The 23,950-nt window shown below is 38.5% G+C and overlaps 1 protein-coding gene across 1 annotated transcript in view; it reads right to left on the bottom strand.

The window, feature by feature from the left end:
- Positions 1–1,702: 1,702 nt before the first annotated feature.
- MAMDC2 (MAM domain containing 2) overlaps positions 1,703–23,950 on the bottom strand; it is a 221,995-nt gene continuing 199,747 nt past the window's right edge. The window contains exons 12-14 of the mRNA XM_027839070.1: positions 7,605–7,864; positions 3,049–3,133; positions 1,703–2,905 (exon numbers count right to left, since the gene is read on the bottom strand). Coding sequence (XP_027694871.1) covers positions 2,841–2,905; positions 3,049–3,133; positions 7,605–7,864 — 410 coding nt within the window. The 3' untranslated portion in view covers positions 1,703–2,840. The remainder of the gene's footprint in view (positions 2,906–3,048; positions 3,134–7,604; positions 7,865–23,950) is intronic.

A 23,950-nucleotide genomic window follows, 5' to 3' on the forward strand; every position in this document is an offset into this window, starting at 1 on the left:
TAAGTATTGGAAGGAACCCTAAGAGACCCTGGAATCCAAACCCCTCTGCCCTCCTAGTTGTTTAGTTGTTTTCAGTCATGTCTCATTCTTTGGGATCCCATTCAGGGGTTTTCTTGGCAAAGATATTAAAGTAGTTTGCCATTTCTTTCTCTAGCTCATTTTACAGATGAGGACCTGAGGCAAGCAGGTTTAAGTGATGTGCCCAGGATCACATAGGTAGGATCTATTTTAAAGTTATTATGGAATATGGTATAAAATGTTGATCTAAGCCTGCCTTATGCCAGACTGTCTTCCAATTTTACCAGCAATTTTTTTTTATCAAATAGTCAGTTTTCCCCTAATTTATGTTTTCTGCTTTATTGAACACTGGGTTATTGTATCCCATTGTTTCTGATTAACCCTTGTCTAGTCTGTTTCATTGATCTACTTCTCTTTCGGCCAATACCAAATGGTTTTGATTACTGCTGATTTATATTTCAAGATTTGGAAGTGTGATTTCCTTCTCCATTTCTACCCTTTCCCTCAATATTTATCTTGATATACTAGATCTTTTGTTTTTCCAAGTGAATTTTATTATAAACTTTGATAGTTTGATTGGTATACTATTAAAACTGTAAATTAATTTTGGTAGTATTTTAATTTTGTCTTATATTGGTAAATCCAGCCACAAGCACTGAATATTACTTCATCTACTTAAATTGTTCTTATTTTGTTATGAAGCACTTTCTAATTGAAGCTATCAAAAATTTCATGTGCTTTGGTAGATTGATTCCCAAATATTTTATGAATGCTGAAGTTATTTTGAATGGGATTTCCCTTTTTATTATTGTCTCTTGGATTTTGTTATTATCATCTAGAAATGTCGCTGATTTTTGTGGGTCTACTTTATAGCCTAAAACTTTGCTGATGCTATTAATAGGTCATGGTATCTTTGCTGATTCCTTAGGATTTTCTAAGTAAACCATAATATGATCAGCAAATAGGGATCATTATCTCCTGTTTGCCCATCTTTACACTTTTAATGTCTTTCTTTTTTCTTATTATTATTTCTGTCATTTCTAGAACTGTAATCGTGGGGAAAAGTGGTCATCCTTGCTTTACTTCTGCATTTCATGGGAAAGTTTTTAGTACATTCCCCTAGTGTATGATGCTTGCTTTTGGATTTAGATAGATACTTTTTATGACATTAAATGCAATAGTCTTCTAATTAGTCTCTCTGCTACCAGTCTCTAATCTACAACTCCTAAAACAGTCTTCCCAAAATACAGGTCTGATAAGGTCACTTCCCTGCTCAAAAATCTTCATTAACTTCTCATTGCTTTATGATAAAATACAGACTTCCCAGCCTTGCATAATTTAATTCAAATCTACTCTTCCAGAGTTATTTTCATGTGCCGCCACCCCCCTGCCCATTCTAGCCAATTATGCCTACTAGCTGTTTTTCCATGACATCCATTTTCCTTCTCTATGCCTTTTCATAGTCTATCCTCTATACTTATATACAGCTTCTCTTCACCCATATCTCTTAGAATATTTAGCTTTAAAAGAAAAATAAAAGGTCAATGTGCTTTCCAAGCAATAGTTTGTGTGCCAGTAAGCAAATTTATTTACATAAGGAAACCAAAAAGAAAATTATTTAAAATTTCATTTATTAGATATTTTTGTCATTCAAAACAGTATAACAGAGTATATAGATGCATAGACTATCTTAAAAATTCAATAATAACCAGTAGTTCTATTTAATTATTTGAATCCAGCTTTCTCAAAATTTGAATATCAAAACATTTGACCACAACAAAATTATTTAATACATTTATAAAAAGTGGTGGGAGTGTGTGCATAAATAGTTTCAGACCTGTTTTATAAAAATGTGTAATCTCTACCCACAAGCTCACTGAAGACTGGTGACTTCTCTAAAGTTTCCCTACAGTTTGAAGGGAAAAAAATAAGACAGATAGCACTGTACCATAATATAGCATTAACTGACTGGTGCTCGAACATTTATGGAGGCCCATTTGTCACACACAAGAATGATAAATGGGATCATTATAGTAATTACTGTGGCAACAAGTAGCAAAAAATTCATTTTTATGGAACACAAGGTACAATGAGTAAAAGACTTTTCTCCAGACAAACTTGTCACCATGAAAAACTGCATTCAATCTGCAGGATATTACCAATATCCAATGCTATTTACTTTCATGATTTATTATTCTTGAAATTAAAACCAAACCAAACGCCCAAAAGACCAGTGTTCCACCCAATACAAACATTCACTGAATGCAGATTTAAGTGAGCACATGTTGTCTTGGATTATACCCCAAGGAGATAGCCATAGTGGGTCATCCTGGCCCCATTTGGGGACACCCAGGACCTACCTAGAAGTTCCCACTCCCTATGTCTTGCCAAGTTGCATGTTTTAATGTGCCCATTACTATTTCTGAGGGCCTAACAGCACAAAATTATTACATACAGCCCTGTTGTACCTCTTTTCTTATCTTGATCTGTGAATTTTTAAAATGACTTACAATCAATAAAAATATTAAGATACAAGATCTGTGCAAAATAGAAAAGCCTGTACAAACAGTAACAGTTGTCACATGCCAAAAAAAAAAAAAAGAGAGAGAAAAAAAAATAAAATAAGAAAGGTCTAAAAAGCCCTGAGTCAGTACTCTTGCAAAAGTGAGGAGGGAAGGTGTTTCAAATTCCTTCTAAACATCAGTAAAATATTTTAAACTGTTCAGTATTCAATTGCTTTTTTTTTCAAGATGGGAGAGAGGTTGTGCAGTTGTTCAGTTATTTAGTTGAAATGGCATGTCATCCAATTTAGAAAATGTTTCTTAATACTCAATTTCATTGAGATCTTCAGAAAATCCTGATGACTGCTGAGTCATATCTTCTATTTCTATGAAAGAAAAACAAGTAAAAGTGAACAATAATTATTTTTTCTATTGACAAAGAGAAACATCTAATAAGCCAGCCTGAGATCACTTTGCAAAATCCATTTCAATCAAGCTTGTGTAATTACGAAAAATAAATAAGTTTTACCTGTACAAGGTCCTGCCCGAAATTTAATGTCATCAATAGCAATGTCACTTCTTATCGATGCACCCCGAATAGCTTCAAAAACAATCTGAAAAATAGTTCACATTGGATTTAAGAGTATTATGGATTTTTATAGAGAGAAAACTCACTAGTAGTTTGGTTGCTGACATTCAGTAGAACAAAGGATGAATAGCATGCATGTTCCATTGGTTGACTGGACCCCTGATGGTGGATTTATGGGAGGATGTGGTCTAGAGTCACATAGGATGGGCAAGTATGGAGAGCTTGTCATCTGGTCCTGAGGGAATACCCATATCAGAGAGATAACAGATTCAAAGGAATATTAAAGAATGTAAATGGACAAACCACGTAGAATTAAATTAATTGATCAAGTAGGCAGGAGTACATTTGTCATGCTGAGCACTATGATGTCAGAGCTGGAGCCACCAGAAGAAAAGAGGATTAGTTTTACTACTCTGAAGATTCTGAGAACAAAATTGATTTGATGCCCTGGCTCTAAAAACAGAAGTTGTAAAGGACTGATTTATTTTGCTAGTAATAAGGCTTCCAAGACAATGTCTAGTGAGCCAATTAATACCTCAGGGAGCCTAATGGTTAGCAAATCCTTCTCAGAAAAGATATGTGGTCTACACAGTAATGAGCAGCTGTCTCCCATTTGGATTTGTTTAGATTTTAGAAAGTATTCATCCTGAAGAAGGTGACCTGTGTGGGGAATAGGGTGGTTTTGCAATTGCACATTTGTTCTGATATATTTCAGGGGATCTTAGGTAATCTATCTGAATTCCTTGTATTATTTAGGCAGCCCCAAAGCAAGTTCCCTTAGGAATTGCCCGATTATCCAGGATAGACCCTGGTTAGAAAAGGTTTCCTCATTTCAGCCTGATACCCACCCTAGTCTAAACCAAAGTTTTCCAGAGTGGGACTGGAATCATGCCAGTGTAACTCTGTACGCTTTGGCCATGACCTGCCCCACTATCCTATATGCATACAATGTGTCAGTTGATCAACATTTACTGAGCACCAATGATAAGCAAGGCTATCATGTACTTTGGATAACTCCCACTGGGCTAATCAGAAAAAGTGAATGTACCTCCCTAAGTAATGACATAGGCCCACTGTTTCTCTTGCTACATATGCATGTTGATTATTCATTTTGTGTTTATCAAATGTTAGAGTAGCCTATTTTGCTACTGTAAATAAACACTGATTCACAACCAAATCTTGAAGCCCTAGGCTATGGAACATTTGTTAATAATAGATCTAATTGTTTTACATTTTAAAACAATTGAACCACATGCATTTTAGATATTTAACATACTATCTTGACTTGTTGATATTTACTCCACTTACCCTAACTTAGATGGTCTAGAAAATTAAAGAAAAAAAAATGCAGAAATGTAAATGTATTCCTTGGAAATAACTTTAGAGTTTAAAACTCTGTTATAACTCAGTTTTATCACTAAGATTTAGTTATTCTAAAAGTACATCTAACTTAGGTGGTCTAGAAAAGTAAAGAAAATATGCTGAAATATAAATGTTTTCTTGGGAAATGACCATAAATTAAAAACCCTATTATAACCCAGCTTTATCAAAAGGATTTAGTTATACTGAAAGTCATAACAAATGTCCACTGTAGGCAGAAAAGCATATACTCAGCACTAGTTTTTTGTTGATGTTAAATCATTTCTGACTCTTCATGACCCCATTTGGGGTTTTCTAGGCAAAGATACTGGAGAGGTTTGCCATTTCCTTCTCCAGCTCCTTTTACAGATGAGGAATCTAAAGCAAACAGGGTTAAGTGACTTTCCCAGAGTCACACAGCTAGTAAGAGTCTGAGGCTGGATTTGAACTCATGAAGGTGAGTCTTCCTGATTTTAAGCCAAGTGCTCTATCTACTATACCACCTAACTGCCTACTCAGCACTAGATGCTGTCAGGAAAAGTAAAGGATTCAAAGTGTACTAGCAATTTCAATACTGTTTTCCCAGGTACCTAGATTTCTAGCTGTACAGTTTTAGGGTTAATACTGGGAGAGAGCAAATTCTTGCATATATATATGTGTGTGTGTGTGTGTGTGTGTGTATATATATATATATATATATATATCTGAGGGATGTAGAGATAACTTAATTATTTAGACAAACTACTTTTCCTTCTTTTCAGTTAAAACCTGAGCTCACACACCTATATTTAGGAAAATAATGTAATTGGAACAGTGCAATGGTAATATGCAGAAGGTTATACAATCTTTAAGCATGGATTTTACAACTGGTGCTGCCAATATGCCCTGAGGTTGATGGAGGCAGAATTTAAAACAATTGTCTTATTGGAGGTACAGACTGGGTGTTTCAGAATGGCATTATCTCATATTTGACTAACCTAGGAAGGTTACCCCCAAGACACTGGGAAATGTTCTAAGCATGGGCAATACACACAAGAGGCCAGGAGAAGAAAAATGCAGACATAACTCTCAGCTCTCTCTCTCTCTCAGTCCCAAAGGCCAGCATATCAGGAGAGATGCAGAGAGTGAGAGAAACATCAGAGAAATTTCTAGAGGGTCTCAAACAGTGAAGCCATGCTCTTGCCCAGATCCAGACAGTTGTCTGAATCTCAATCTCTCTTTGCAAACAATCAAACTCACCAAAAATATATGTAGTTTCAGTCATTCTAATTACCCACCAGCTTTAGCCACCACTATTTTTTCTCCTTAAACCTAACTACATACCAACAAGTATCAATAATGGCAGGGAATGCAATTCAGCTGTGGACAGATTAGCTGCTTCTTTTAGTTATCATGTGAATTTAACTAGCTGCTGTTTACTCTGTTGCTTCTAATTGCAATGATGCTGACACTGGGGCTTGAGGGATTGTGATTTTTAAAAAACGGAGGGATGTCTTTTGTTTTTCTATTGCTGTCATTTCTATATGTATGTTTTACTCCCTCCCTTACCCATGAAGCTATTCCTTGTAACAAAGGAGAGAGAGAGAGAGAGAGCTACAGACAGACGGTGAAATCCGATCAGCAAAAATGACCAATATATCAACCAGGTCTGATACCATTCCCCATCTCTGCAAAGAAGGGAGGGTAGTGCATTTTCTCATTTCTCCTTGAGGACTAAGCATGATCATAATTACAAAGTGTTTGATTTTGTTACTTTTGTTCTATTTACATTGTTGTAGTTATTGTGTGTGTGTGTGTATGTATTTTTTTTCCTGGTTTTACTTACTTCACTTTGTACAGTTTATGTCTTCACAATGCTCTTCTAAATGCTTCATATTTATCATTTTTGTGGCATAGTATTCCTCAATCTATGGACATCTATTATCATTACTAGAAAAAGTACATTTTTTTTTTTGCATATTGGGCCTTCTTTGTCTTTTTAGCCTCTTTGTTATATATGCATGGCAGTGGAATCTCTGGGTCAAAGGGTAGGGATATTTTACTTGTTTTCTTTAATTCCAAATCTCATTCAAACAGAGTTGAATGACTGCCACTGACTAGCTCTGCCAACAGGGTAGAGAAGCAAAGAGAGAGATGTCCTTTGAGCAGAATACTGCTCAGAAATTGTCAGATGAAGTCAACTGTGATGTTGCACAACAAGGAAATCTGTGAGGGACTGTCTGATGTTGGCAGCTACCAGGTTGGGCGCTGTGGCAAGAGTAGGGTAAGATCTGGGTATTTTGGAAGTCGAGGCAGGGGCTGTGGTAGGCAGAGTCGTGGTGAACTGGGATGGGCTGGATACGGAGAAGCCCTGAGGCAGTGGGCAGTGCTATGTGAGATAAGCTGGGTGCTAGGAAGTAGCCGGAGCTTGAGCTCCTGAGGCAAGGGGCGGTGCCACGTGGGAGTGGGACAGCAGAGGACTGAGTTCCCTTTGCTTGGTCCCCTCCCTATATGCAACGTCATCCCCAGATGCCTCTTGTGACCTTCCTGACTTCCTGGGTCCCTTTGTGCAGCACTGACCCCAGTTCCCTCCTCCCAGTATTCTGAGTCTGACTTCCTAGGTCACGTACTCTGTCTATGCGCTAATCCCAGATGCCTCCTCCCTGTATCCGGTCCTAGCCTCCTACGTCACTCCCTCCCCCTTGGTGTGCTAAACTCAGACAGCCCCTTCCGGTATCTGACCCTACAATCATTGGCTAGTAAGCGGGCTGGGGAGGAGGGGCTAGGTAGGTATTTTAGGAACGAGCGTGGTCAGATCACGTGCTCTCTCTTGGCTCCTGTTCTGTTGCTCTGGCCTTGCTGCTTGGGTTTGCTATGATGGCTTGCTGTGATGGCCTCTGAATAAAGCTCTGGTGTTGGCACCTCCCAATGGCTCATCTCTGTGTGTTTATCCGGTTGAGGACCGAAGACTCGGAAGTGAGTATGACTCTGGTAGCCTGCTCCTTATAGGAGGAGAGGGTACCGGTGTGCAGCCGGCAGAAGGTCGGCGCGGCCTGTACAGAAATCAACTTTCTTTTTAGAAGGAAAAACCAAAAAGACTATCTGAGGGATATGAATTTGGAATTCCCTCGATTTGAGCCTCTGCTTATTTCATTTACCTGATGCTGCCTTTCACAGCTGTATTCAACCAATCCTCTTAGCCAGGTAATACTCTGCTCGCCTCTTCTTCTCCACAAGAGGGACTCTTCTCTATAACCCTCCTTTTTCAAGTAGACATTTAAGAGTCCAGTTCCTGCTCCATACATGTGATAGAAAAATGTGAGGCAGTGCTTTCCAAAGACTCCTCTTAGAGATGTTGACACCAGTTGTGCCTTTTGTCCATAAACCATATTAGATGCTTCGATGTACATGTAGTAACCTAAAGAGAGATACAAAGTCAAATACAGTTATAATAAATTAAATTATGTTCTTCCTCTACCCCATACATTCCTATGCAATAAGTGGAGAGAAATGAATGCCTTGACTACAATATTGAAAAAGGATAGCACATATATGCAAAATAACATCTCAGAACCCCTTGTCTCAAGAAAAAGATCTATTGAGAAACCTTATTCTCATTATAGTTTAAGCTCAATTGCTTTTAATCCAGTTTAATTTGCAGGAGGGTAATTAGTACACTAGGATATCCCCCCTACGAATGACAACTGAAACATCAACTTCGTTCCTATGATAAAATTTTGGCCTTCTGATACAAATATTTATACCATAAAATTCTCTTCTTTGCATTTGCAAAAAGGAAGAATTGGGACACAGGACCTTGCATGGCTTCAAGACTGATTTAGGTAAAGAGGTAGTCAGACTAGAGGGAGACTGTAGGGTCTTTGTTTAGGAAAAGGCTCTGAATAATATAGACTGTAGAATCATATGTTTGATTCTGGCTTTAGAGATCACCTAATACAAGCTTCTCATTTATAGTTGAGGAAACTGAAGGAGTGAAATAATTTGTCCAAATTTGCAAGGTTGATAAATGGCAAATTGTGGCTTCAAACCAAGTTCCTATGACTTTCCAAATCTAGCTTGTCCCTCTTACCCCAATACCAAAAGAGCTCCTTAGAGGAAATGCCCTCCTTGGAGAAGGGTAAATGAAAAGTCTATTAGGACATTCAATTCTTGGAGTTTTTTCTGAAAAATGATGTCCTTTGCATATTTAGAAGAAACAAATGATCCTTCATCAGTGTGATGCAATGGAAAAAGCACTTCATTCAAGGCCAAAGGATGTAGATTCAAATCTTATCTATGCCACTCACTAGCTGTGTAAGCTAGAGCAAATTACTTGACCTTTCTAGGTCTCAGTTTCCTCATCTCTAAAATGAAGAGAAATTCCAGCTCTAAATCTACAATCCTTTGATTTAATGTTACACCCAAAATTTTTTTCCCCAGTGATAATGTATAGTACATAGTAGTTTAGTGCTAAGCCATCTCTCCCTTGGTATTTACTGCTTGTGATCAATGATTGAGATGTGTGAGACAGTTGTCAAGCTGCCTTAATCAGGGTGTAGTTGTTGGGGGTGGGGTACTGGGGCCTAGAGAAAGAAGGCTGTAATGAAGAGAGCCTTGAGGAATTATCCACCCAACCCACAGAGCACTCTAGTTCCATAGTCTAGCCCCAAATGTAGTCAGAAATTGTAGCACTGCATCCTACATGGACAGGAATAATAATGATAATGATAGCTAGTATATATGTAGCGCTTTACATATATTATCTCATTTGATCCTTTTTTTCAACCCTGGGAGGTAGGTGTTATTGTTATCCCTATTTTACAGATGAGGAATTGGGACTTAGAGAGGTGATACAGTACAATAAGTATCTGAGGCAGGACTGGAACTTCAGGTCCATTACTCTAGTCATTATGCCACCTAACTGCCTAAGTGCTTCTGGGTCAAGGCTACTGCTGCTTCTACTGAGAACAAGGACTACCTGAACATATCTGGCATTTTAAAGTCTTAGGAGGGACCATCTCAGGAGACAGGATTGATTAGAGAGAAGATACAAGTTGTCTAAGGCAACAATTGTCCCCAGATTCCTTTTGGAACAATAGAGTCCCCCTAGAAATTATTCCTTGGGCTTTCTCATCCATGGATCCTAGAATCTGCCTTACTAGTTACCCTGACCCTGATATCTGACTGTTGACCAAACTTCAACCAACCATCTTCACAGATCTTACCTTGGTTCCTATTCATGATGAACCCTCATGCCTACCTTAGGTCCCATGCCTTTACCTTTAGGCCTATGCCAGGAATCCTGCCTTTTGCAGTTCTCTACCTGTCTACCATGCCTTTTACCTAAGCTCTGCTTCTCCACCTCTATCCTAGCCTACCTATTCATGCTTTTGTTCAAGTTTCCACAAATCTCACTCTGCTTTGCTTGAAAGAGGGAATGAAAGGATTGAAAATATTTAGCCCAACCTTATTGCCATTAATACTTTGCTCTGCACATAAATATTTGAGTCATCTGTTCTGAATCACTTGTGAAATAATCCTGGTTACAAGATTTTTGTATTGATTAAACAAATGGTAGATACAGATGTGCACTTATGAGTCCAAAAATTTATCCTACTTTTTGTTCTTGTACCTATGAGTCTTAGGTATCAGGCTGAAGATATAATATAATGTTAGAGTTTTCCGTTTGTAATGAATACAGTAGAATCCAAAATAATTCTCTTTAAGTTGTGCTGACATTTATGACGAAGTGAATTTTGGAATTGTGGGGTCAGTAAATGCAGGGGAATATAAAGGTATAGGTGACCTTTGCAGGGTACTGTTGCTACTCTCAAATTAATCATTTTCCTCAGATTGCATCTGAGAAATATGAACTATTTTTCCTATTCTGAACACATCTGGATTTTCCATAAGGCAACACTAAAATAGATCAGAATTTTACCAAAAATAATTTTAAGGAAAATTATGAACCAGCCCAGAATATACTCCATGTGGTACAGTGGAAAAGAGTGTTGAACAGTGCTTAGCACAGTGCCTATGCTTAAAAATATTTGTTGTTTGGAGTTATGGGACTTGGGGGCAAATCCCAGTTGTGCCACTTACTTCTGTGTTACTCTGGTTAAGTTAACATCTCTGAACCTCATTTACTAGATCTGTAAAATTAGGGGGTTAGACTAGATGACTTTGTCTGATCTATGATATCTGTTATCAGTGTGGGTAGAATGAGGAAATTATTCCTGGTCCCTACAACAATGCTGATACCAACCCTCCATGCTTATTTATCTTGTGTGACTTCTGTTCATTTGTGCTCCTAAATTTACCATGGGGTGCATTCAGTGTGCTGGGACCATTCCTTGATTTCTGTTGATATCACAGGGTTAACAATGAAGTATATGGGCCATTTGCTGCTTTTCCTTACTTGCCTGTCTTTTTCACTTATATGTTTCTTAGGTGACATCTGGCAGCAGAGAGGACGCTGAATTTGGAATCAGAAGACCTGGTTCAAATCCCACATCAGCTATCTACTAGCTGTATAGTCCAGGGCAAGTGACTTTACCCCCTCTTTACCTCAGTTTCTCACCTATATTGAAAGGGTTGGATCTATTGGCCTCCAGAGTCTCTTCCATCTCTAAATCTATAATCCTATCATCCTTTGCTCCTCTTGAAACACAGTCCAAATTTAGTGTCTTTGGGGGATATATATGCTTTTCATCTTTACATGCCTAGAAATATAATATTTCTATAGTGTCTCTCCCTCCAAAAAGCTCAGGGCTTTGTGGACATCCATAGTAGGCACCTACATTTTGGAAAGCACACAAAAGCCTTATGTGTTTAGAAGCTCTGCCACATAAAAGCAGCAAATGCCATTTCTGTCTCAGCAAACAAAAAACTGTGGACCTGGGCCAAGAAATCTGATTGTTATGAGTCACAGTGGAGCGAATAGGATCCAGCACACACAGGTTTGTAGAATGGATCATTAACTGGGGAAAACAAATTATTTTTCCTCTGAGGATCACTGTTTAACACTCAAGTCTGGGGCTGTAACAGGTCTATTTGGGATGAAGAAATTATTACAGGGTCTCGCCTGTCCTTTGTGTAGCAAACGTAAGGCATGTTAGAGCACAAAGCTTACTAGGCATTCCCTGGGTGGCACCTGTTCCTGTGGCCTCCTGGCTTCCTTCTGCCTGAGCTGGGGACACAACCTGAGCGCCTCACATCGCTTTTTCCTCGCGAGCAATAAAGAGCTATGCACAGTCACTCTGGCAATATGGAGAATTCTTAAGAATCAATGAAACTTTCCATTCACTGTTCATGCATCGTAGGAGGAATAGCTGCAGGATAGTCCTCAGAAGATGCCCTTAACTGTGTTTTAAAATGCTCATTGATTCCCATTAGCTGTAAATCTTCCCAATGATGTTTCTGTGCTTAAGCAGCATTTGGCAAGATATGACACTAGGGTAGTTCAAGGGGATTCCTAGAAAAACTTAGAGGTAATAAGAGAAAATGACAGATTTCCAACACAGGAGCTCAAAATACATTAATGTTATTTCATTTAGTGTAGGAGCTTAATTTAGAATCTTAGAGAGCTGCTTGAGACTCAGAGAGGACCAGTCATAGTCAGTCTGGCATCTGGACCATGGTTACACAGGTGGTATCAGAAATAGGATTTGAACCCACAGTTTCCTAACTTTAGGTTCAGAATTTCTATCTTTTATGCCATGTTGTCTCTCCTTATAATTAGAGAATAGTGTTAGGATTATACCTGTGGGATTAAATGGTTTTTAAAAAAAAATTCCTTGATCATTTGTGAGGGAGAAGACCTTACCTGACACAACAGTAGGTAGAGGGCAAGTGAGGATTAAAATAGCTAGGGTTATCCCTTCTGTGATGTTACAGAATATCTCATAATATAAAGATGAGGCAGAATGATTCTCTGGAAGGAGCACAAAACTCAGCATCACAGGACATGTATTTAAGTCCTGTCTCTGCCATGTACCACCTGTGTGACCTCAATCAAGTCAGGGAAGTCATTCTAGGCCTCAGTTTTATCATATGAAAATAAGGAGGTTGTACTAGATGACCCTAAGACACTAATATCTGTAAAAGGTCAAGCCTTGTTAAAAAATAAAAACACTCACCCCAACCCCCTGAAACTCTGAAGTTGGTCATTATTGAAATTCAACTGAAAAATTAATCTTGTTTTAAAGAATAAGACTCTTTGCCCATAATTCATAATTTTAAATTAATAATTTTAATTTTATTAATATTTAATTTAACCATTTAAATTCCTAATTTTAAAATAGATTTTAAATTAAATAGGTTTTCTTAACACTCTAACATATCAGCTCCATTACAATGATTTTCTGATTATAAATGGTATGAATTGTATTCTGATTATAAATGGGTAAATATAAAAAGATAAAAGACACATTTACTATGTGTCAGATGCTATACCAAATGCTGCACATACAAATGCAAGCAAGCAATTCCTGTCCTCAAGGTGCTTATACTCTAATGGGAGAAGGCAACACATAAAAGGGTGGTGGTAGAAGTAGATGAGGGACATGAGTGCTCTTGAGGGCATGGTATCAAGATGGCCTGGTACAGGACAAGATGAGGTGAAAGTTCACCAATCAGAACTCGGCTTCTAATGGACAGGAGAGAGGTGAAGATGATGGACAAATTGTGGAAAGCATGGTGTGGAGATATGAAGAGTCAATTACTAAATGAGAAACACCTCTGACTTTGTGTGCTATTATTTTGGAGGATAATTTAACTGCTTAAGATCATGAAGACTCCTGAGTCACTGGAAGCACTACTAAATAAAGCTGCAGTTATCTCCTCTAGCAACTGTTTAAGAAAAGATGTGCAGCTACCTTCCTGAGATGGAGTGAGGGTAGCTTTACCCAGAAGAAAACAGATGATTTTTCAAAGTTCATTCATCAGTAAATTACCAGGACTAAAAGATGCAACACTTTCAATTCAGCAATTCAGCAATATTTAAGATACTTTCTAAATAAGACAGATGACTTTTTTTGCCATGAAGCACCCCCATAAACATCAAGAGCACTACAACAAATAATGGATGATTACCAAGCATTCTGAAAATATGGCGCCATGTACATGCTAATAGGACAGCAATGAGTAATAAAATCTCAGGAACTGAGCTGAGAATGTTCTTCATTGCCTCATTAAACAAGGAGCATCTGGACTGGGAACTTCCTAATTCTGGCAGGGAGTGGCTAATAAAGTGGACTGGAATAGGACATAGAGGAAGAAATTCTGCTGAATCTGCTCACCTTGATATAAATTTCAATTGATCTGTAATAATGTAATTAGATATGAAGGAAGGCATTTGCTATTAAAAAAAAAAAGATACCAAGGTGCAGGTTGTTGGTGGTGATAAATCTGGTGGTGGTGATGGGGGTGTTCCTTCTTGGTGCTTTTGTACCAATCATTCACTATATTCCTTTAGGTTCCCTTTAAATCATTTATCACAGACCCAAGCCTAGCTTTCCCTATTATGTATATTTGACATAAAAGAAAGGACTCTAGGAAAGTGGTTCTGAATGAAGCAGATTTGGTGGAATAGTCATCAGTTACAAATCTGGTAGACATACTCTTCACAGATGAGGCAGGACCTACACTCACTACATGGATAGCAAAGTAAGAAACTGACACATTTGTATTATGAATAGCTGACATATATGTAGCGCCTTAAAGTTTGCAAAGTATGTTGCATGTAAAATCTCATTTAATCTTCACAACATAAGAGGTAAACACTGCAGGCAAACAATATGGGTAGTATTATACACATTTTATAGATGATGAAGTGTGACAGAAAACTGGCCTCAGAATCAAGAAGACTTGGGTTCAAGTACAGATGGTCATGCGTGCATACACACACACACACACACACACACGATACACATATACATATATTATTGTTGCTGTTGTTCAGTCGTGTCGAACTCTTTGTAACTCCATAGACCATAGCACTCCATCACTGTCTAAGGGGTGTTCTGGGCAAGGATACTGGAATGGTTTGCCATTTTCTTTTCTAGCTCATTTTACAAATGAGGAAAGTGAGGCAAACAGCATTAAGTGACTTACCCAGGGTCACATAGCTAATAAGTCTCTGAGGCTGGATTTGAACTCAGGTCTTCCTGACTCCAGGCCTGGAGCTCTATCTACTTCCCCACCTAGTTGCCTACACACACACACACACACACACACACACACACACACACACACATACATATGTGTATGTTTAAATAATGTATATACATACATATTTGTATATCTCATAATGTTTCATTCATTTTGCACTCAGAGTCTTTCACTTCTATCTGGGTGTGCATAACATGTTTCATCATTGGTCCTCTGGAGTCATGATTGGTCATTACATTGATGAAAGTGCTTAAGTCTTTCAAATCTGTATGTGTTTATACATGGATAATGGCCACTTGTGTCCTACCCATTATCTTCCAGGAGCATTCACGTGTCACACTCAAGGGTTGATAACCATACAACTCAGAAGGGAAGCGGGGAGAAGCAGTGTTTTATCTGCTACATTTGTAGATCATCATTATAAATGATGCTCATAACAATGATCCTGACCAAAGGAAAGATAGTAAGTTATATTCAGGACCTTGGACAAGTCACTCCCCTTCTCTGATACTCCATTCTTTCATTTGTGCAATGGGAATGATTGTATTCGCACTGATAAGCTCTCATTGGGAAGAAAGAACATTGCAGACAAAACACTAATCTATTATTTATTTATTTAGGATGGCAAAGAATTGAATAGTCCATTTTCAAGAAGTTAGAATTCAACATTCAGGCACTTAAAAAGTTAAAAAGTTACTATTTGGAAAACTGAACTGTCTTCACTTGTATGTGAATTGGATTTAATTGGGGTAGAGTTGCACAAAATTGTCAGTCTTACTCTGTCTTCCTGAGTCACAGAAGTCTAGTAGCAAGACAAAAATCAAGATAACTGGTAATGAAATGGGATGCAGTGGATGACCTTGATGTCTTTGATGCCTGACCAAGATCTAAGTGCTCCACAGTCCCTGCTTCAGCTGCCTTCATGGCGATTGGAATAAATTGTTCACCCATTCTGTCAGAGAAAATCTTCATACGCTTGGGGTAGATATCTCCCTAACTCACTGACAAGTTTGAACCCTGTCAGTGACCCTCAACCTGGGTTAGCCGATCTGGTGAGATGATTTAGTGGGTTGTGGCTAATGCACGTGCTATAGCTTCTTGGAGCCCCAGGTGAGAGTTGGGTGAATCAGGTGGACACCAAAGGTAGATGAACAGCCCTGACTTCAGAGGTGCTAGTCCTCCTGAAAACCCCGTACATACCCTGATACATATGAGGATTCTGAAAAGTGGGTGGACACAGGCTGGCACAGAGGAGGTAGGAAAACATTCCAGGTAGGAAGAATAATACAAATAAGAACTTGGAGATGAGAACTGACGAACAGCATATAAACTGGTAAACATTTTGTTTGGCAGGCTCAGAGAATATGATCTCTGGTGTAACAAGACATGAGGACAGTTACATAAGTTGGGTGCAACTGAAGGAGAGTATTGAAGCTCAAAATCAGAAGTTTCTGGAGTTATGGTAGCCTCATGAGAAGTGGAGTTTAAGAATTCCTCAGATTTTACTCATAGGGAAACTGTGGCTCAAAGAGAGGAATTGATTAGCTCAAGTTCAGAGCTGCAGAGCCCAGATTTTCTGATACCAAATACACTTGCTTTTTCTAGTAGACCATGGTGTTTTTCAAGCACAGATAGATAAATATGATCTGTACATAGTATATGGTTACACATATACAAAAAAGATACATGTGTAAACTCTGCAAAAATAATTCATTGCAAATTTTTGAGGTTGATGCTAGACTTTATGGACTGGTAGACACTTTGATCTGTCTTCCTTGGAAGTGAAATAAACTTTGGGGTTTTTGCAAAGGTAGTCATAGACCAGGTTCCCCTACCCTTCTGTATCACCTTTCTCTTCTCAAATGAAGGTTTTGGAGTAAACCATATGGGAAAGATTTTGTCATTTCCAAAAGAAATGTTTTAAAGAGTTGTATAGGTACTCATGATCTCAAGTGTCTTCTGACCATTTTGGTCACCATGTGGGATAGGCATAAAACAGATCCATCTTGGACACTTAGGGACATATTTGAGCTATAGTCTTTGCCATCCTTAGCACTGTGAATTCCATCTTTCATTTTTGTCTCAACATTAGTGGCACCACACAGCAGATTTTGTCTCTGGCAAATTTAGACTATACTAAATTCATTACAGTTGGAACTGTCTGAAAGTGGAATAAGCTGCATTAGGGGATAGGGAGCTCCTGTTCCTGGAGATTTTCAATAAAGACCAGATAACTATTTGTAGGCTATGTTGTTTAGGTATGGGTTAGGCTTCACATATGCTTTCCAGCTCTTAAATTCTATGCTTCTGTGAAACCAAGGATATCAGAATGACAGCTGAGGAAGTCTCTGGATATTAGATGTAGAATACAAAGGAATAAGAGGGGCTTATGGAAAAGAAACCCAATAAGGAGATTGCTGTAGTCCAGGTCTTAGACAGAATTGGGATGGGGGCCGTATTGTGAGAGTAAAAAGGAAAGAATCTGGGGCAACTAGGTGGTGCGGTGGATAGAGTACCAGCCCTGGAATCAGAAGGAACTGAGTTCAAATCCAGCCTCAGACACATAACACTCATTAGCTGTGTGACCCTGGGCAAGTCACTTAACCCCAACTGCCTCACAAAAAAAGGAATGAATCTGAGAAGAATTATGGAAGGACAGGCAACATTTTCTAATAGGCTAAATGTAGGAGGCAACTCAAATGGGGTGGCAAAAAATGACAAGTCTGGGGAACCAAGGTGACTGTGATATCATTAATTATGTTGGTGAAGTTTGTGAGGTTTTGGAGAATGATGATGTTGCTGTTCAGTCGTTTTTCAGTTGTGTCCAACTCTTCATGATCTCATTTGGGGTTTTCTTGGCAAAGATACTGAAGTGGTTTGTCATTCCTTCTCTGGCTCATTTTACAGATGAGGAAACTGAGGCAAACGGGGTGAAGTGACTTGTTCAGGGTCACACAGCTAGTGAGTGTCTGAGGCCAGATTTGAACTCAGGAAGATGAATCTTCCTGCCTCCAGGCCCAGCGCTCTATGCACTATGGTGCCAACTAGCTGCCCTTTGGAGGATGAAGTGGATGATAAATTTTAAAAATGTTTGCCTTGAATCAGTTTTAAGGTTTTAGGGACCATTCCATAAATCATTCATAGGCCCCAAGAAATACTGGATTAGAGAAAAGGCACTGAAAACAGATTGGAGAGTTATGTGGGTGATAGTTGAATCCACATGAAGAGAGCCCAAGAGAATGTGTGTAGGAGAAAAGCAGCAGATGTAGGATGAACTTTGATAGCAACCAGAGTTGGTAGAAAGGATGAAGTAAACAATTTAGCAAAGGAGAAAGAAAAGAAGTTGTCATAGGAGAGTCCAAAGAAATCAAATTGATAAGAAGGTGTTTAACAGGGTCAAAGGAAGAGTTGGATTTTGTCAAGAGGTCATTGATAAGTTGAATAAGAACCATTTTAGTAGAAAGTAAAGACAAGTATTTATTAATCACCTACTATATGCCAGGCACTTCACAAATATTATCACATTTGATCTGCACAACAACCCTGTGAGGTAGATGCTATTGTTATCCCCGTTTTACAGTTGAGGAAACTAAACTAGGCAGAGATTAAGTGACTTGACCAGGATCACACAGCTAGCAAGTGTCAGAAGCCTAATCTGATCTCTGGTCTTTCTTAATCCAAGCCCAGAGTTCTATCTACTGTTTCACTTCATTGCCTCTAGAGAAATGAATATGGAAGCCACAATGCAAAGGATCAATTGGTGCCATTGGTGACAAAGGAAAAAAAAATCAAATGTATCTAAAGCATTTTATCTGTCTTATTCTATTTTGCAGGTCTAGGTGAGCACTTAAAAACATTACAGAGATTCAACTACCATGCTTTTTTAAAAATTTATCCTAAGTGTATGGAAATGGAGATATTTACCCTGGACAACAGTAGTATGAACTCCACTTATTTTACATCTCCATTCTATATTCAAAACGTCCATTGGGCATGGGGATGTGGGCTGGGATGATTTAGCTCAGCAAAATCAAACAATAGATGTTTCCTTTTATTTGTTCTATCTTTAATAATAAATATATGAGGACAGTACTTTGCTTTAATACCCATTCACAATAAACAGAATTGATATTCTTAAGGATATAAAAATGAAAATCAACTGAGCATTCTCAATGAAAGTTCAAAGTTAAAAATAAGTCACAATATAGAATTATGCATTTAAGTTTTATGGGGTTCAGTTATGCCAAGGCTCACTGATAAGGAAAGAAGAAAGGGAAATATTTATTTGTATTTATTCTCTTTATATCTATCCTGTCTCATATATGACTTTGTCTCCCCCACTAGAAGGTAAGCTCCTTGCAAGGAGGGATAGTTTTATTCAATTTATTTAGAACACTAATTCCATTGTAGGTGACAAATACTTGCTAGCCGGTTGATCTCAGACTTATTAATATGTGTGTGCTTTTAATTTGATAAATTAACATGCTACCAGTCACTTCTCTAGCTACTCTTTAGAGTGTATCCTACTGTATAAGGGACCAGGCAGAGGACAGGAGACTTGGGCTATAAGCTTAGTCCTGACTCTAAAAACTGAATAATTCTTCCTGGGCCTTTCACCTAATCTCTATTTAAGTTTTCCATTTGGGAAAATGGAATTATTGCAAAATGCTCCTCCTTATCTGCAAGGGGCAAATAAAATGAAATTTAATACGGAGAATGGTTGGGTCCTGTACCTAAATGAAAAAAATGTAAGAGCACAGGATGAAGCAGATGTGGTTAGAGGGCAGTTCATGTGAAAGAAACTTAGAGGTTCTGGTTGACTGCAAGTTCAACATGAGTCAAAGCTGGGATGTGGCTGCCAAAAAAACTTAAAGTAACCCTAATCTATATTGACAGATAGGGAGTGTATAGAACAAGGGAGGGGACCATATTGGTACATGGTGTTCTTTTCTGGGTACTGCATTTTAGGAGGGACCTTTAAAAATTGAAGAATCTCTAGAGAAAAGTGATCAAGATGGTAAGGGGACTTGAGGATTGGTTGAAGGAAATGGAGATATTTACCCTGGACAACAGGAGATCAAGTTAGCAAAAGGAATGGAGAGAAAAATACTGAACTGGAAGTAATGCACTGAAGAGACATAAGAACCATGCCAGCTCTACCTCTAACTTGGGTTTGAGAGAGGGAGTATCTAGGTGGTGGATCTTTGTTGCCATTTCTCAGGAAGGTAGTGGGAAATCAGGAGGATAAATGGCCTAGTGAGGCTATAAAAAGCCATGCCATGGTTTGGTCATAGTGGTTTAGTGCTTTGTTTTGCTGTATGTGGCAAGTTTCACAGAATCATAGATTTAGAGTCAGAACCCAGGTCATCTAGACTGACCCTCTCACTATACAGATGAAGAAAACAAAGGTTCAGAGAAGTTGTGACTTGCCTAAGGTCACACAGGTTGTAAGTGGTAGAGCCTGGATTTTAACACAGGTCCTGACTCCAAATTCAGCATGCTTTCCACTACTCTACACAGGAGCTCCTATAGTACATGTATTTCTGTCTGTACTACTCTGGGGCTTGGACACAGATATATCAAGCAAGGATATAAGTGATGATGATGCTTATCAGAGATTTAACCTACTGCTGCATATCTGATCCTCAGTGTCTAAGCTCTCAATCCTTAAAGGAGGGGTGTCCAGCAGGGAGCATGAGGATGAGACAATTAAGGAACTTTTTTTTTCCCTCCAGACTTGTGATTTTGTCAATATAGGGAACTCTAAGCATGGAAACTATTTTAGCCAATGCAGAATAGCAATTGATCTCTAACTTAGAGTTTTAGAGAAAAGGTTCTTAACCTTTTCTGTGCCATGGACCCCTTCTTAGAAGAATTATTTTAAATGCACGAAATAAAATACATAGGATTGCAAAGGAAGCCATTTATGTTGAAATATAGTTATCAAAATATATTTAAAAAAAAAAAACAAGTTCAAGGATGAAAGGCTAAGAACTCCTACTGTAGAGAGTTGTCTAAGGGAACTGAGAGATTAAGTGATTTGTTTCTAGTCCCATAGCCAGTATGAGACAGAGAAAGAACTTGAACCCAGATCGCCCTGGTTCCACAGCTGGCTCTCTATCCACTCTGCATGACAGCTATTTTTAAATAGTTGAAAAGTGGGGCAGCTAGGTGGCACAGTGGATAGAAGTTGGAGTCAGGAAGACTTGAGTTCAAATCTGGCCTCAGACCCTTGACACTTACAAGCTGTGTGACACTTAACCCTGATTGCCTCACCAGAAAGCAAACAAACAAACAACAACAACAACAAAATAATAAAATAAAATAAAAAGTTGAAAAGCTATAACATGGAAGAGAGATTTGAATGGGGGAAACCAGTGCCAATGAATGGAATTTAGATGGAAGGTGACAGTTCAATATAGGGAAGTCCAACTGATGATTGAGGGCTGCTTGTGGATGGAAAAGGGGACATTGTCATTCTGGAAGCTTGTATAACATCAAAAAGTACTATGTGAATAGAAGCAGAGTCTCAATGCTTGTCATGTAGATAGTGTAGAAGAGATTTGTGTACTGTGCAGGAATTGAGAATAGATAACCTCTAAGATATCTTCTAACTTTAGATTCTATGAAAATGAGATTGTAACAAAAAAGCAGAGTTCTTTGATTTGTGTTATAAGAATCTAAGTTATTGTGATTTTTCTACTGGATTTTCCCCTTTCCAGTTCCACAGAACATAGCCATATATACTATATATATCCATAGAGAGAAGAAAACTTTCCTACTCATTCCCCTAATTTTCCATTTGAACTGTGGCTTATGGGTAGATAGTTGTAGATTTGTAATTAGACATCTTGAACTGAATTTCCAATAGACATTTTAAACTTAACATGTCCAAAACAGAATTCATTATCTTTTCCCCTTAACCCTCCCTCAACTTCCTGTTACTGTTCAAGGTAATATCAGTCCCTCAGGCTTGCAACCAAATATCATCCTGAACTCCTTACTCTCTCTCCCCTCTATATCCAATCTGTCACCAAGGCCTGTCAATTCCACCTTTGCAACATCTCTTAAATATGCCTTCTTTCTTTTTACACTGTCACCACTCTAGTACGGGACCTTATCACCTCATGCCTTGATTATTGCAGTGGCCCTATTGGTGGGTCTGCCTGCTTCAAGTCTCTTCCCACTCCAATCCATTCTCTGTTCAGTCATTAACGTGATTTTCCTAAAGCGACGGTCTGACCATGTCACCACCTACTAACCCTTCATTCGATAAACTCAAAAGGCCCTCTATCACTTCCAGAATCAAATACAAAATGCTGTATTTGGCATTCAGAGCCCTTTATAACCTAGCTCCCCCCTACCTCTCTACTCTTCTTGTACCTTCCTTTCTACCACTTATTCTTCTATCAAGTGACACTGGCCTCCTGGCTGTTCCACAAACAAGATTCCGCATATCTCACTTCCAGCATTTTCTCTGGCTGTCTCCTACCCCTTCAATGCTCTCCTTCCTCAGTTCCACCTGCTGACTTCCCTGGTTTCTTTCAAGTTCCATCTAAAACTTTTAGTTTTACTGGAAGCCTTTTTGAATCTTAATTCTAATGTCTTAATTTTGTTAACTATTTCCTATTTACCCCCTATTTATATCCTATTTACTTTGTATTTATGTTGCTACTCTTATTAGATTGTAAGCTCCTTGAGGGCAGGGATTGTCTTTTTGTCTCCTTTTGTATCCCCAGTGCTTAGCACAGTGCCCAGCACATAGGAGGATTAATAGATAAATAAATGTTGATTGATTGATTGATAGTAATAATAGCAAACATTTATGTAACACTTTAAAGTTTGCAAAGTGCTTTACTATCTTCTCTCAACTTATCCTCACAACAACCCTGAAGGTAGATGCTATTGTTATTCCCATTTTCTAGGGGGATAGAAACTTGAGGGTGAGAGAGATCAAGTAACTTGTGCAGTCACACAACTAATAAGTGACTCAGGTAGGATTTGAACTCAGGTCTTCCTGATTCCATATCTAGAGCTCTGGCCACCATACTACCTCCTTCCCATATTGACTGACCAATTAATTCATCCAGATGCTGAACATACCACTACCAAACATAGTTGGAAAGTGAGGCAGGGAGGGACTGCAGCTCAAAGTCTCTTATAGTACCTATATAAGACAGTATTACTTAATGTACTTCCTCAAATATGGTTGGTTCAGCAGAGACTCTTTGTTAAGCTAAGCAAGTGGATTAGTAGATAAGATCATAAAATCGACTGCTATCTCTACTGAGACTACTAATAAAAGGTGCCAGATGTGGTGATAGCTCTTTTTAATGTAGAGGACATCTGGCCCCAAAGATGAGAAGCCAATATTATGAATGTGTCACTCATGGCTCACCATCAATTAGGATTTGTTATCATTATTGCTTTGTTTCTTTTCTGGTTGACGGGCCTAAGAAAATATAGACTGTATTTCATAGAATCATGGGAGGCTGGATTTGAAAGGGACCTTTCAGATCACCTAGGCCAACCTCCTCCCTTTTGAGATGGGGATACCATGGTCTAGAAACTAAATCTTCTGTTCACCTTCTCAGTCACTTCAGGTGTGCACAGCTTAGTGTGGTGAAAGAAACACCAGACATGGAGTTTGAAGATGTGGATTCAATTCCCATTTCTGACACAAAAGCCATGTCATCTTGGGCAAGTTGTTTCACTTAAGATTTACTGTTTTTATCTGTAAAATTGGGATAACATTACTTTCATTACCTTGCAAAGCTCCTCTGAGGATCAAATGGGAAGATAGTTTGAAATGCTTTGTATACTATAAAGTGTCATCTATGTGTAAGCTAATACTATTTAGTATTATTGTTCAGTCATTTCAATTGTGTCTGACACTTCATGACCCCATTTGAGGTTCTTTGTTTTTGGGGTTTTTTTTGGTGAGGCAATTGGGGTTAAGTGACTTGGCCAGGGTCACACAGTTAGTGTCAAGTGTCTGAGGTTGCATTTAAACTCACGTCCTCCTGACTCCAAGGCCGGAGGCTTATCCACTGTGCCACCTACCTGCCCCATTTGAGGTTTTCTTGACAGAGATAATGGAATCTTTTGCCATTTCCTCCTCTAGCTTTTTTTTTTTTTTACACATAAGGAAACTGAGTACCCAATGATAGTTGCACTCTCCTCCTCAGTAAGAATCCTAGGAAACTGAGGAGAGGGAGAAAGTGAAAGAAAGGGCCTGTGGCAATAGTTTGATGATATGCTAGGCAAGACTTTGCGATCACCTGGATTAGGGTATTCTCCAAGGTCTCTCATATTTCTAAGATTTTATTTATCT

The sequence above is a fragment of the Vombatus ursinus genome, unplaced genomic scaffold (assembly GCF_900497805.2).
Source record: "Vombatus ursinus unplaced genomic scaffold, bare-nosed wombat genome assembly UNPS02014832.1, whole genome shotgun sequence".
NCBI classification, from domain to species: Eukaryota; Metazoa; Chordata; class Mammalia; order Diprotodontia; family Vombatidae; genus Vombatus; species Vombatus ursinus.